Genomic DNA, 13,843 nt, shown 5'->3' with positions numbered 1-13,843 from the left:
TCAAACTGCCAAGATTGTCATTATAATAAAATATACAATGTTAGAAAGTGATTATTACTATGTTGTAATTATAATTGTTGTCATTACTATTGTATTTGTTTACATTACTATTATACTACTGTATTAACATGTAATTGTTATCTGACGATGCCATGAATCCTTGTATTCTGACGGCTAATAAATACATACATACATACAATTAAGAACCCAAAACAAATTTCGCTTAAGGTTAAGACTGGTTCTGCTGAAAGGAATAAGAAACTTATTTAGTCCACCAATGAAAATGCCATTGAAAGAAAGAATTCCTTTTGGAGAGGGAGATGAATTAACCATGGTCACGATTCAGAACATTCACAGTTGAATAAAGTGTTGGAAGGGAATAGGAGAAATTGAAATTAGGAAAAACTTTTCATATTAAACAAATCTTGACTCATTAGAGTGATAAAGTTTGTAACAGATGTAATTAAAATATGAATTATTATCGTTAGAAGTGTAAACCCAGATTCATAATAGGTTACAATGTCAAGACAGTCACAACTGAGTAAAACTGTCTTCAGTGGCAATATTGCATATTCCTTTTAATGCTGTATAAATGAAGAGAATAAGACAAATTTAATTTAGGACTCTTTTAATATTAACCAAGTCATAAACATGCATTGTAGGATAAAAATGGAAGTGTCAACAGTCAGCAAACTCTGAACAATGTACTTATTATTGTTGAAGGAATAAATCATATTTGCTTGTAATTTGAACTAATTTGCATGATAATATGTATTATCAATTTATGTATATCTCAACTGATTGAACTGCTTTTAAATTGAATTAACTTACTTGCTATGTATTATATTTTTAGTTCAACTGTTAAATAATCGTTTGGATTTGTAAATTTAATAATATGATTGGCTGTATACTGTATATTTTTAGTAGAGCCACCAATGTAGCTCAGTTGGCAGACTCGCTGGCCTGCTGATCCGGAGCTGCGCTCGGGCTTGGGTTGGATCCACCATTTGGTCTGATTGGTTAGTTTCTTCCGAGGTTTTCCCCAGCCGTGGGGCAGATGCCAGGTGGCCTATGGCGAGTCCTCGGCCTCACTTCACTTCATCTCCTTTTGTCTGATTACCTGGTTGGGTTTTTTTCCGAGGGTTTCCCCAACCATAAGGCAAATGTCAGGTAATCTGTTAGCGAACCCTCGGCCTCTTCTCACTACAGCTCGCCAAAAAATTGTAATCTTGTAAAATGTAGACTTGTTCCACATCTTAAAGCTTCATTGCTAATGTAAGATCTATGGAATACAATAAATGAAATGAAATGAAAAAGGTTACCACCGTTACCATGTCCATAGCTGTAATATTTTTTTTTCTTTCGGAGAAGGAAGGCAATCTAACCCTGACCTCAGAAGATTCCACAGCTGAATAAAGTGCTTTAACTTTCATGGGTTCATTCTCAGTGTTTCAGTGATTACTTGATTGCAATGCTGGCGATTGGAACTAAAATGCGCAGACTCAAACCCGGCCGAGTGAGATTTTTGAAGGATTGTATTCCTAATCATTATATTGTGATCAGGGATGATGATGATATAATCCTTAGCATGGTTTGGCGTTTTTCTGGAATTTATTTGTAAGAATCGGTCTAGTGCCATTTATTTTGAGAGTTGGCAACATTGCTGATGACGGCCCCGCGTTTATTTGATCCATTCCATCGTTTGTGGTAGTTTTGTGTACGGTATTTTTGAAGTCAAAATGAATCTCAAATTAAACATTATTGTTGCTGTAAGTGAGAATATGGGCATTGGTCTTAACGGTGATTTGCCATGGAGATTACGGTGTGTAGATATATTGATTTTCATGTTAAATTTGCTCATGTCCCAACCTTATCTAACCACCCTAACCTTGTTACAGTCCTTGGCCTCCTGTTACTTAGCTATCGACGAATGTGCCCATGTCATGTCTGGTATACCGTGGCTAACGAGAAAGACTTCAAATTTAGAGAATGACGTGTTCATGTAGTAATTAGCATGGTACACATTGATGGTTTTGCTAGTTTATACGATATCGATAATTAAGGAATTAAAAAAATACCGATTATCATTATTTTTCTTTATATCCATTTGGTTGCAGTTTTTACAGATGCCGGACCCCAGATGCCTTAATGAAGGATTTAAAGTGTTAGTAAAACAAAATGTAATTAACAAATAAGTGTGTGTGTTAGAAGTTCACAACTTCAAATATTTTACAAGGGGTGTTGCTGAAATTCTATCTTCCAAGAATGAATAGTAGTTTACCAATATAGGATTATCTAACTTACCTCAGCTAAGCCTACATTTACATTTATAAACACAGCCAACAACACTTTGTTTCCTGTTATTTCAAAGTGTATTCAGATAAACAATATGTCAAGAACGATTGAGTAACCTTGACCTCCTTAGTCTGGAGAGCGATCTTGCTAGGTCTTTAAATTTTGGTGATATAATTGATGATTTTGCATCAATGAAATCAAGGAGAGTTGTTTGTTGATGTTAGACTGCAAGTTAGAAATTACAGGTGTTTAGGAATAATGTTTTATGAATATAATATATTGTGCTAATGTGAAGTTTTGCTAAAAGTTTCCAATGTAATAAAAGTGTATATTTTTAAGTTTGTATCTGTGTATGGGGTTACCTTTTATTTATTTTGCAAATAATTATTATGGTTAGAATAACTGGTAACTTGTAATTGCTACTTTTTTCAATGGGGATCCGAGTACAGTATTGCATAGGGGCCCATAAATTCTGTCGGCGGCCGTGTCAGTACCTTAAAAACCATATAACTTACTTTGCATACTTCCACTCGATAATGAGTTTTGGAATAATATTCTGGGGAAATTCTAGAGATTGTAACAGTATATTCCTACTACTACAAAAAAAAAAAAAAGAGTAATTAGAATAATAGTAGATGCCAAATCTAGGGAATCGTATAGATCCATAAAAAAAAAACTACAAATAATTCCCGTGGTTTATCAGTATATTTTTCCATTAATAAACTTCCTCGTATGTAATCTTGAAAACTTTGTAACTAATTCAATAGTTAATGGATAAATACTCATCAAAAAATGACTTTCATACTCCATCGGCAAATCTACCATGCTATCAAAAAGGAGTGCGTTATATGGCAGTAAAAATTTTTAATAGCTCCCTATGTATATAAAAAATGAAACTCAAAACATAAGATTATTTAGGGCCAAATTAAAGAAGTACCCAGGCCTTATATTCTGCAGGTGAATTTATGACATTCAACAATGCTGCATGAATATTTCTGTTTCGTATTAAGTATTGATAATAACCCCTTGTATTGTATTAGTATAAGTATTGTAAAACTCTTCGGTATCTGTAAAACTCTTCTGTTGCCTATCTATTTCAACGAGATTGTGACTATAATTAAGACTTTTTACATATTCCATATTCTAGCTGTGAAGTGATGTGGAATGTAAATAAATACAATACAATAAGGCATCACTCATTACTTAGGCAATTAAGCCAGGAGATAATGGGGTAGGGTGACCACTTTCTTTTTCCCATCCATTGAATTCATCGCTGACTAGTAACATATTACATTAATCATACCTGAGATGTATGCAACAATTATTCTTCCTCTTGACACATATCGTCAAATGAGATAATTATACTGCCTGATAATAAAATGTAGGTATCAGCCAGAACCTCATTCAGAGGTAATACATAATTATAAAACATAAAATTGTGCAAAGTGTTTATGGTTGTAGTACAAGCATATCAATGAAAGCTGAATTTCAATACAGTGGAACTCCATTAATATGCTCGTCAAGAGACTGTGGCCTTAAAGCATTATAAGTGGGACAGCTCTATAGACAGGAAATGATTTATGAAATGGGTAAAACAATTTAGACACCACTTCATAGGAAACATATTTTATTGTGCGTTAGTTGCAGTGCGAAATGCAAATATGACCTTATTTCATATGAAAAAATTCTTTGACTGTTGGTTGCCGTGTGTTTGTACTGCTATATGAATGATAACATTTTCTGTGTGATTCACGTAACTACAGATAACTTCACTTGATACACCACTAGGAGCAACACTAATGTAATTTTTCACTTACAGACAGAGATTTCCGCTTTGCCATTTTTCACTATCATATTTACTGCACATTCATTCATTCATTCATTCATTCATTCATTCATTCATTCATTCATTCATTCATTCATTCATTCATTCGTTTGTTCGTTCATTCATTATATTCCATAGATCTTACATGAGCAATGAAGCTTTAAGATGTGGAACAAGTCAACACTCCACAGAATTCAAAGAATGACTAAATTTTACAGAAATTAAGGAATATATTGATAGGAAGAATTTTGAGTGTTAAAATTCTTTCATACGAAGGAAAGTACGGATAAGTGCAACTTCCGACAATGCAGAGGGTGAAATTTCTTTCTTGCACTTGTGGTGCAATGATCCTCAGTACAGCCACAACAACATATTTCTTTCCCATGCTTTTAAAGCCACCGGTGTAGCTCAGTCGGCTAAGGCGCTTGCCTGCCGATCTGGAGTTGCGTTTGGGCGCGGGTTTGATTCCTGCTTGGGCTGATTACCTGGTTGGGTTTTTTCCGAGGTTTTCTCCAACCGTAAGGCAAATGTCAGGTAATCTATGGCGAATTCTCGGCCTCATCTCGCCAAATATCATCTCGTTATCATCAATCCCATCGACACTAAATAACCTCGTAATTGATACAGCGTCGTTAAATAACCAAGTAAAATAAAAAATAAAATAAATGTTTTTAAAACATTACAAGTTTCGCAAGTTATACAGAATTTTTTAGTAATTTCTCATCCGAAAAAGCGTTACAAATGGGATGGATTTGAAAGCATTACGAGAGGGCAAAATTATGGAGGATTATATATGAAATATCCAGGAATCGTATAAAGAATGGGGTAGCGTTATAAGCAGGAGCATATTAACAAGCTTTTACTGTAGTTGTAACTTTGTCATATTGCCTGTTTGCAGGAAAGAGATGGCCCATTTCGCGAAGCTGACCAAACACACACAAGACCCTCAGAAGAAGAATGCAGTCATTATGGGGAGGAAGACCTGGGAGTCCATTCCAGCCAAAAACCGTCCTCTGGCTGGACGTCTGAATATTGTACTTTCACGACATATACAGTGAGTATTGGCTAATAAATTACTAATTTGGTAATAATATGAATATCGTTTGTTACTTGCTGGTATGGTGTCAGACCAAATATCTTTCTGAGAATTTTCCTTTCCAAGCAATTAATCATAGCATTTAAACCTACTCTCTATGAGAGTGTCCATGTTTCGATTCCATATCGATGGCTTAGAAGAGGACAGATATTGTATATGTCCATTTCTGGTTAAAATTGAGATATGGTGATATACTGATAATATGAAGCTAAATCTTCATTCTGCATAAGTATTGTATTGTGTTATATGGAGCATTATTAGGTAATATAACAGTTATATTTGAATGTATTATTCCTATAAGATGTATGCAACAGAAAACATTTCTTTCAGGGTTTTCCAAATATTAGAGAAAGTGGACATAAGCCATCAATATGTAATAATGTGGGAATAAATACTTTATATAATGTTCTCTGAATTCTCCAACTAATATTGCTGTCTCTGATCAGCAGAGGTGTAAAGAAATAAGCTTAATTAAAAACATATGCCTTAACAGATGTGAAAGATCATCTAACCATATGGGAGTAACATGTTGTCACACAATGATCCTCCCAGCTGTTATAGTTGGCTTACAAACTGGATTTTGCTACTTATCACAATGCTGGGTGGCCGAAATTTCATGAGAAAATTTTTTTCCCCCCCTCAAGGACTTGAATCAACACTCGATCCATATTGCTAACCCAAGGCATGATACCTTAGACCACACAGCTACGTGTGAGACAGTAAGCTTCATCAGAGGCTTGAATTGAATTCTGGATTTTCTCTATAACACCTGCACTTTCCATTATAATGTCTTCTATTATAAAATTCTTTAAATCTAAATTTTAATGAAATCACTAGTTCATGTGAAATTTTATGGTGAGGTGATTGGGTACATTTTGCAATTGATTTAACCTAATACCCATTGGTTTCAGGAGGGATATATATAGACAGAGGTAGACAAATCCTGGGTGCCTGGTTGCTATGGTGCCTAAAAATTTTTATGTGGCATCTGAGTTTATTTTATTAAACGATGAAAGAGTAATGGAACGGAGAAAAATTCTCTCCGGCGCCGGGATTTGAACCCGGGTTTTCAGCTCTACGTGCTGATGCTTTATCCACTAAGCCACACCGGATACAACTCCGACGCCGGTTAGAATCGTCTCAGATTAAGCTCCAGCTCTTGAGTTCCCTCTAGTGGCCACCCTCTGCACTACGTCATAGATGTCTATGAACGCAGGACCGAAGTCCACACATGTGCTGAGGTGGACTCGATATGAGTGACTAGTTGACCGGGATCCGACGGAATAAGCGCCGTCTTAAATCACGAAGTGATCTACGCATATCATATATATTATTATTTTAATGTACCGAAGTACATATGATATTTCCATGCAGATATTCTGCGTCATCATACGATGAAAGAGTAATGGAACGGAGAAAAATTCTCTCCGGCGCCGGGATTTGAACCCGGGTTTTCAGCTCTACGTGCTGATGCTTTATCCACTAAGCCACACCGGATACAACTCCGACGCCGGTTAGAATCGTCTCAGATTAAGCTCCAGCTCTTGAGTTCTCTCTAGTGGCCACCCTCTGCACTACGTCATAGATGTCTATGAACGCAGGACCGAAGTCCACACATGTGCTGAGGTGCACTCGATATGAGTGACTAGTTGGCCGGGATCCGACGGAATAAGCACCGTCTTAAATCACGAAGTGATCTACGCATATCATATATATTATTATTTTAATGTACCGAAGTACATATGATATTTCCATGCAGATATTCTGCGTCATCATACGATGAAAAAGTAATGGAACGGAGAAAAATTCTCTCCGGCGCCGGGATTTGAACCCGGGTTTTCAGCTCTACGTGCTGATGCTTTATCCACTAAGCCACACCGGATACAACTCCGACGCCGGTTAGAATCGTCTCAGATTAAGCTCCAACTCTTGGGTTCCCTCTAATGGCTACCCTCTGCACTACGTCATAGATGTCTATGAACGCAGGACCGAAGTCCACACATTATTTTATTAAGTTAAAAAATTTGAAGATTTCGATTTCTTTTATTTTGCTGTGACTAATGCATAGTGTTAACAAAAGCGTTCGTAGAAAGAAGTTCGAGTGTGTAAAGTCTTGTATTCTCGTATATTAATTAATATATTGAGTAAATGTAGCTTTAACTTAGCTCGAATGATTTTCTCATTGCATATTTGGATAAAATGTGATGGCTCGTGAAAAAAGAGTTTTATCTGTCCCTGTGTATATATACACATACACACACAACATAATACATAATACAAATAATAGATCCATGATTATAAGAAATATTGGTAGATCTATAGCTCTGTAGTAGCTGAGTTATTCCAGAGCTACCATTGATATTGTCCACGTTTTTTATGGGAATATATTCAGTGAGAATGATATTATTTCCTTTATTCAATTTCTGCTGCGTCTTAACAATTCTTTACTTTTATTTGACACAACTCTTTCATAAATATTTTTTCGTATCTGTGTTCAAAACTATGCTACTTCATGTAAGAGTAGAAATGTTACATTTGTATTGCAGGGAATTGGGAGATGATGTACTGGTCAGAAGGTCACTAGAGGATGCACTCAGTTGTCTGCAGGAGGAGTCCCTTGGAAATCTCACCGAAAATGTGTGGGTGATAGGGGGCAGCTCTGTGTACAAGGTGCGTGAATAAAAGTACATTTCTGTGGTGTGGTAAAGCAAAATCGAATGCTTGACAGAGTTTCTTACTGTGCCCAGGAAGCACTGACTTCGCCCTTCTGCCACCGTGTGTACCTCACCAGAGTGCTCAAGACCTTCGAATGTGATGCATTCTTCCCAGAGATTCCAGAGGACAGTTTCAAGATTGTGCGGTGAGTTGAGACATTACTTGATATTCAGGGAGATCAATTTATAATTTGAGAGTGGGTAAAGCACCCACTGATGCAGTGAGTTATTGGCACTTACATCACACTCTTGCTGTAAAACTGAGTCACTTTCAAAGTAAAGCAACGCATGACTGTATAATAGTACCATTTTAACATAATGATTCGGTTCAGTATTAAGCAGAAAATTTTTCTAGTGGAAACTTATTTGCATAATCAAAATTCTACAAAATGTGTTAAAAAATGGATTCGAAAGTTTCGTCGGAAATATCTGGAATCTTACTCTTAAATTATGAATGGATCTCTTTGCATTATCACAGAGGAGTGAAAGCGGACTATATGATAATAATATTCCTAATAATAGATGTCAGATTTTCACTATCAGGCTGTTTGCACCACAATAGGTCAAAGTTTTTCCCATCTATTACATATTGAGATAATACAAAATAAAGCAGGTAGAAACCTGTGCACTAATCTTCAGTTAACAGAATTTGGTAGAAAAGAGAAATTTGGGCATTAAATGGGCAAGCAACTTGAAATATTAAGTCATCAAACCAATTTTGTCTAGTGTAATATGTATCTAGTCAGCGATGTATGTAATGGAGGAGGAAAGGAACAGCTTTCTACCCCACTATCTCCTGGCTTAGTTGTCTCATAAGTGATGCCTTATTGATGTCACTTGTGAGGTTGTCGGACAGTTGACTAAACAACAGTAATGAATAACTGCATTATATACCAGAAATTTTGAGAAAAAATGCTATTACCCCTTTTGTATTAACAGAACGTGAAGGCTTAGTGACCACCTCTATACAATAGGAATTTTTAAAATAAGCAAATTGCATTCATTATAATAACTCTGTCAAGGATAGAAAACACCTTCACATTTTAGAGCCTTAAATAACAGTGGACCAATCTATGATAATGCTTGGAAGCAAGAAAGCAAATGGACATTCTAGAAAACATATTATTTATAAACATTTACTTTATCTTTTTTCATAGTAGAAAAATGCTCTAATATGAAACACTTACCCTGCCAGAAGAAATAATTTCAGTGATAAGAGTTATGTATTTTGTATTTAACTCCAAACATTGATTGTTGTTATTTTGTCAACTGTCTGAAGACAGGTCTGAACCTCACAAGTGATATCAAGAAGGCACCACTTATGAGGCAACTAGGCCAAAGCTAAGCGGGTAAGGAGGCCAGTTCCTTTCCCCCCACCATTGCATACATTGCCGACATAGGTACATATTACACTAGTCAAACTTCAGAAGCATACAAACAATTGTTCTTCCTCTGACACATATTGTCAAGTGAGATGTACTGCCTGATAATAGATGTAGGCCTACATATCAGCCAGAACCTCAACCAGAGGTTAAAGATTGATTAATAATTGTAATTGATTAGGTACTTGCATGTGACATAAGTACATGTAATTAAATGTAAAATTAGTCACTAATATATCTTGCGTGATATTTATTTCACAGGGACTCTGCAGTGAGTGAAGATATACAAGAGGAGGATGGTATCACGTACAAGTATCAGGTATACCAGAGAGTGATAGATAAATAGCAAAGGTTATGAGATTTGTATGGACTAATCCCTGCCAAACTCATACTTCCATTACTCCTTTATTGAAAAATGTTCTTAAATAAAAAAACTAACTTTTGTGACATACCTTTTAACAATACCAGAACAATTTTTCCTTGAAATTATTCAAACCTGCTTTACAGGGAGCTACTACCTGAAAGCCAGATTTGTATAATACATTCGTTACTGGAGGTACGTTAACAGAAAGCCACAATTTAAGTCACACAGCATTTGTGTGCACTCATAGTTGAGTTCTGGCGTCTTGTCAGCTCATGTGAATTGTGTGGATATAAAGGAAAAATTGTGATGGTGTCGTGTATAGTTCCTGGGGTAGCTCAGTCGGTAGAGCATTTGCGCGCTAAGCGAAGGGTCCCGGGATCGATACCCGGCCCCAGAACAATTTTTCCTTGAAATTATTCAAACCTGCTTTACAAGGAGCTACTACCTGAAAGCCAGATTTGTATAATACATTCATTACTGGAGGTACGTTAACAGAAAGCCACAATTTAAGTTACACAGCATTTGTGTGCACTCATAGTTGAGTTCTGGCGTCTTGTCAGCTCATGTGAGTTGTGTGGATATAAAGGAAAAATTGTGACGGTGTCGTGTATAGTTTCTGGGGTAGCTCAGTCGGTAGAGCATTCGCACGCTAAGCGAAGGGTCCTGGGATCGATACCCGGCCCCGGAACAATTTTTCCTTGAAATTATTCATACCTTTTAACTGTTTACTAAATCCTATTTTATTTCATGAAGTTTGAAGACAGGTAATTGAACATTAATCCTCAATCCATACAAGAAGACTCCGCATGTCAACAAACATAGGTAATGCAAAAGCCTTCCATGCCCCAGCCATTGATTGGTCCTATGTTTGCGATGGAAAATGAGACATGTGGAGCAATGACAGATGATGTGACATAATAAAAAATTAGTTTAAAGTAACAACCTAACATAACACTTAAATACATTTTTATAAGAATGTACTTATATTCATTATGAAGCTTCCAGTAAGGTAATTGTACTTATGTTCATTATGAAGCTTCCAGTAAGGTAATTGTACTTATATTCATTATGAAGCTTCCAGTAAGGCAATTGTACTTATGTTCATTATGAAGCTTTCAGTCGGGTAATGGACTACCTCTAAAGAGTTTTCCCTTATAATGTTTGAGTTATGAATTACCAGCAACTGGCTCAGCCATTATAGCCTACACTAATACACATATGTAGCAAGATGTTAACAACATGCAATTTAACATGGCATAGCAACGACACAGTGTTCTAATACCATACAAGGAGCAAACAGTAGCAGAAACTCATTGACCGACCACTTTTTTTCATTTCCATGTTTGGGTCAGAGTTTCGAGTGATGACGTAGCCATAAATAAATTACACAACCTTCTTGTTATTACATCTTATTGCCAGTGGTCTGTGCTCAACTCCACCCACAAATCACATTCTTTCTTGACTGCCTTTATTAGTTTTTCAACTACTTCATGTATCGTATTTCCTTCTCATGTTTAGAAGAACAGCAAATTTCCTATTATTATTTCGCAAATATGTAACAAGTTGTGCCTTCAGACAGGGAATTAATCAACATCGCGTTCTAGGTGCTATAAAAGGTTCTTTGCTCTGCAGCCAATAGTAAGGGCTTTAGACACGTGTATTTGTTTATATGCTGAGTCGTCTTGTATGGGATGATTAGTAGCACATTTGTATCTGTAATTGATCTCAAGTAAGTGAGAGCAATAACGGAGATGTTTATGGTGTCAGCGAGAGAAATAAAAGCAATGTGAGTCAACAGCTCGTAAAGGTTAAGGAGCACAAGAAAGAGGATGAGGTGAAAAAAGGAGGATTAGGGGTAAGAATAGGAAGTACAGATAAGGTAAGTAAATCAGATAGTGAAAATCGAGTGGGGAGTAGGAAGGATAAACCATCTTATAATCTAAGAAAATGGTGTGTTAGTGGATTAAATGATTAGTTAAGAAGTATGCAGTGAAATATGGGTGAATAGTGATTAAGTCTTAGGAGTAGGTCATGATGATTTTATTTAAATAGTGGGAAAAGAGTAGTACAGATATAAATATGGTAAGAGTAGATGACCTAAAAGTAGGATTTGCCTAGATAGATATCAGTAGGGACAAAGAGGTCATATAGACAGATGTAAAGTAAGAAATAGAGTAACCAAGATTATTATGTTTTATATAGTACAGTAACATGATTGTAGTGTAATTGTAAATAAATAGGGACTGTAGGAATATGGAGTAGTAAAGAACTGAGGAGTAATTGCGAAGCTAACTTGTAGATCATGAAGATGTGAGGATGCTGTAGGACTGCTATGTGGCTGACTAATAAGCCTTGTCATTTTCAATTAAATTGAAGTGGAGTGGAAGAACATGAGGGTACATAGCTATACCAAGAAGACGATAATATGACATACTTACCTACCATGCTGCAGACAGGACTTAAGAGACTTCGGTGATGCTCAGTGGGAGACTGGCTGTTACAGGTCGTCCATCAGTCCATTGGACTTACAGCATTCCTTTTCTTTCTTTATAACAGGGTTGAAACACTTTTGCCACTCAGTTTATAATGTTACGCAACATTTGAAAAACATGAAAAAGAAAAAAACTTGAACTGTTGCATAATGTTACTGATTTGACTAGCATGGTTGTTAGTGTGTCGAAGAGTTTGGTTACAAAAATAATAAAAGAAAGCAAGACTGCTGTGTATGCTGAAGGATATTTAGATTTTTCTAAAAGTAAATTGGATGAAAGAAAGAAAAGAATAGAAGTTCATGATTATATACTGTACAGTGATTCACGAGGAAAGGTCAAAACTTTAGGATGCGATATCTTAGGCCATTTTGAGTGAAAAAGTTCATATGAACATAGGTCCGTTTTCGAATGATGGCGGAGCTAGATGCGTTTTTTTGGTAAAACGTCTCGCCCCAATGTGACTCAGACGTTACCATATGCTGCTGACATGGGAACATGAGACTGGGTCACCTGTCGCATTGAATGACATAACATTGGAATCTGCATTGTGAGCGATGTAGATAAGAGAAAGAAACCGGGTGGTGGGACATTACAAATATCCAATCGCCTGCCCTTGTCTGATGTAATGACACAGAACCCGCAGATAACACAAATAGCCTACACTATCACTTACCAATTCACAGCAGTCCAGTCAGCTACCTACAGTACAGTAGTTATACAGGTACAGTTATCAGAAATGTTAAGTTGTGTTTTTCAAAATGCCTTATAAATTTTCGACTACAGAATACACCGATATTGTGTATGTTTATGGTTTGTGCGATGGAAGTTCCTTGCATGCCATCCCTGAATATGAACGACGCTTTCCGAACAGAAGGATACCATATCGAAGAGTACTTACTGTCTATGGGGTTGGATGAAAGAGTTGGTATAGCAAAGGAAGGGGGAAACGAGAGAGGCACTAATGAACCGTATTTTGGATGCGGCATAAAGAACAGCCACAAGGAACTCTCCCGAGCGATGAGTGCGATTCATGCCTGAGCGCAACAGTGCATTGAAGCAGAAGAGGTACCTTTGAAAATGTCCGAAAACATCGACCCCGATGTCTAGATTATTAGGTATGTATGCATACGTGAATATAAACTTTAAATTTGACCGTTATCTGTCTCTAAATGCGAGTTAGTACAATGGAATCTCAGAAGATTTTGTGAAATCTAAGAGCCATATCTCCATAACTGTTCGAAAACGGACCCTTATTCATATGAACATTTTGACTCAGAATGACTTCAGAATTCACATCCAAAATTTTTTACCTTTCCTCGTGAATCACCCTCTATAAAGCCAAATAGGATGTTCATTTATGAATTTTACACTGTTAGCAAGACTGTCGCTATGATAAGTATCAGAAAGAAGCAGGTCAGCAATTGCGTCATCACAAGTGAAGCTCAAAATAAGATTAAGAAACAACTACAATCATATGTTGTGTCACTCACAGGACTGAATTAATGAACAAGACATCATATTCATTACTAACGTGAAATTGACATGTAAATATATTTATAATGTAATATGAATAAACCCCATAATAAATTCCATATGAATTATAAGGGCTGAAATAATAAACATTTACAGTATTCCTTTTACAGGAATTTAGGGCATCTGATTATTTCAAGACATG

The 13,843-nt window shown here is 36.3% G+C and overlaps 1 protein-coding gene and 1 non-coding gene across 3 annotated transcripts; both read left to right on the top strand.

Moving 5' to 3' along the window:
• The first annotated feature begins 1,664 nt into the window (after positions 1-1,664).
• Positions 1,665-10,624, top strand: Dhfr (dihydrofolate reductase). 2 transcript variants are annotated; one of them, XM_069847491.1, is made up of 5 exons: positions 1,665-1,822; positions 5,019-5,174; positions 7,763-7,886; positions 7,964-8,076; positions 9,574-10,616. In XM_069847491.1, the coding sequence occupies exons 1-5, from the start codon at positions 1,740-1,742 to the stop codon at positions 9,656-9,658; spliced, it is 561 nt and encodes a 186-aa protein (XP_069703592.1). In that variant the 5' UTR covers positions 1,665-1,739; the 3' UTR covers positions 9,659-10,616. The 2 variants fall into 2 exon arrangements, with proteins under 2 accessions (XP_069703592.1, XP_069703591.1); XM_069847490.1 differs by lacking the exon at positions 1,665-1,822 and adding an exon at positions 1,955-2,164 and having other exon boundaries at positions 9,574-10,624.
• Positions 10,292-10,364, top strand: TRNAS-GCU (transfer RNA serine (anticodon GCU)). Its single transcript has one exon. It is a non-coding gene; the product is annotated as a tRNA-Ser (tRNA).
• Positions 10,625-13,843: the final 3,219 nt, after the last annotated feature.

The sequence above is a fragment of the Periplaneta americana genome, chromosome 15 (genome assembly GCF_040183065.1).
Source record: "Periplaneta americana isolate PAMFEO1 chromosome 15, P.americana_PAMFEO1_priV1, whole genome shotgun sequence".
Lineage (NCBI taxonomy): Eukaryota > Metazoa > Arthropoda > Insecta > Blattodea > Blattidae > Periplaneta > Periplaneta americana.
This window is presented reverse-complemented; position numbering and strand designations above follow the sequence as displayed.

Coding starts and splice junctions, on each gene's coding strand:
- Dhfr (XM_069847490.1), top strand. CDS start 2,028: ATGGTTTTGCTAGTTTATACGATATCGATAATTAAGGAATTAAAAAAA. Junction 2,165..5,018: donor CTTAATGAAGGATTTAAAGT/GTTAGTAAAACA, acceptor GCCTGTTTGCAG/GAAAGAGATGGCCCATTTCG. Junction 7,887..7,963: donor GGGGCAGCTCTGTGTACAAG/GTGCGTGAATAA, acceptor TACTGTGCCCAG/GAAGCACTGACTTCGCCCTT.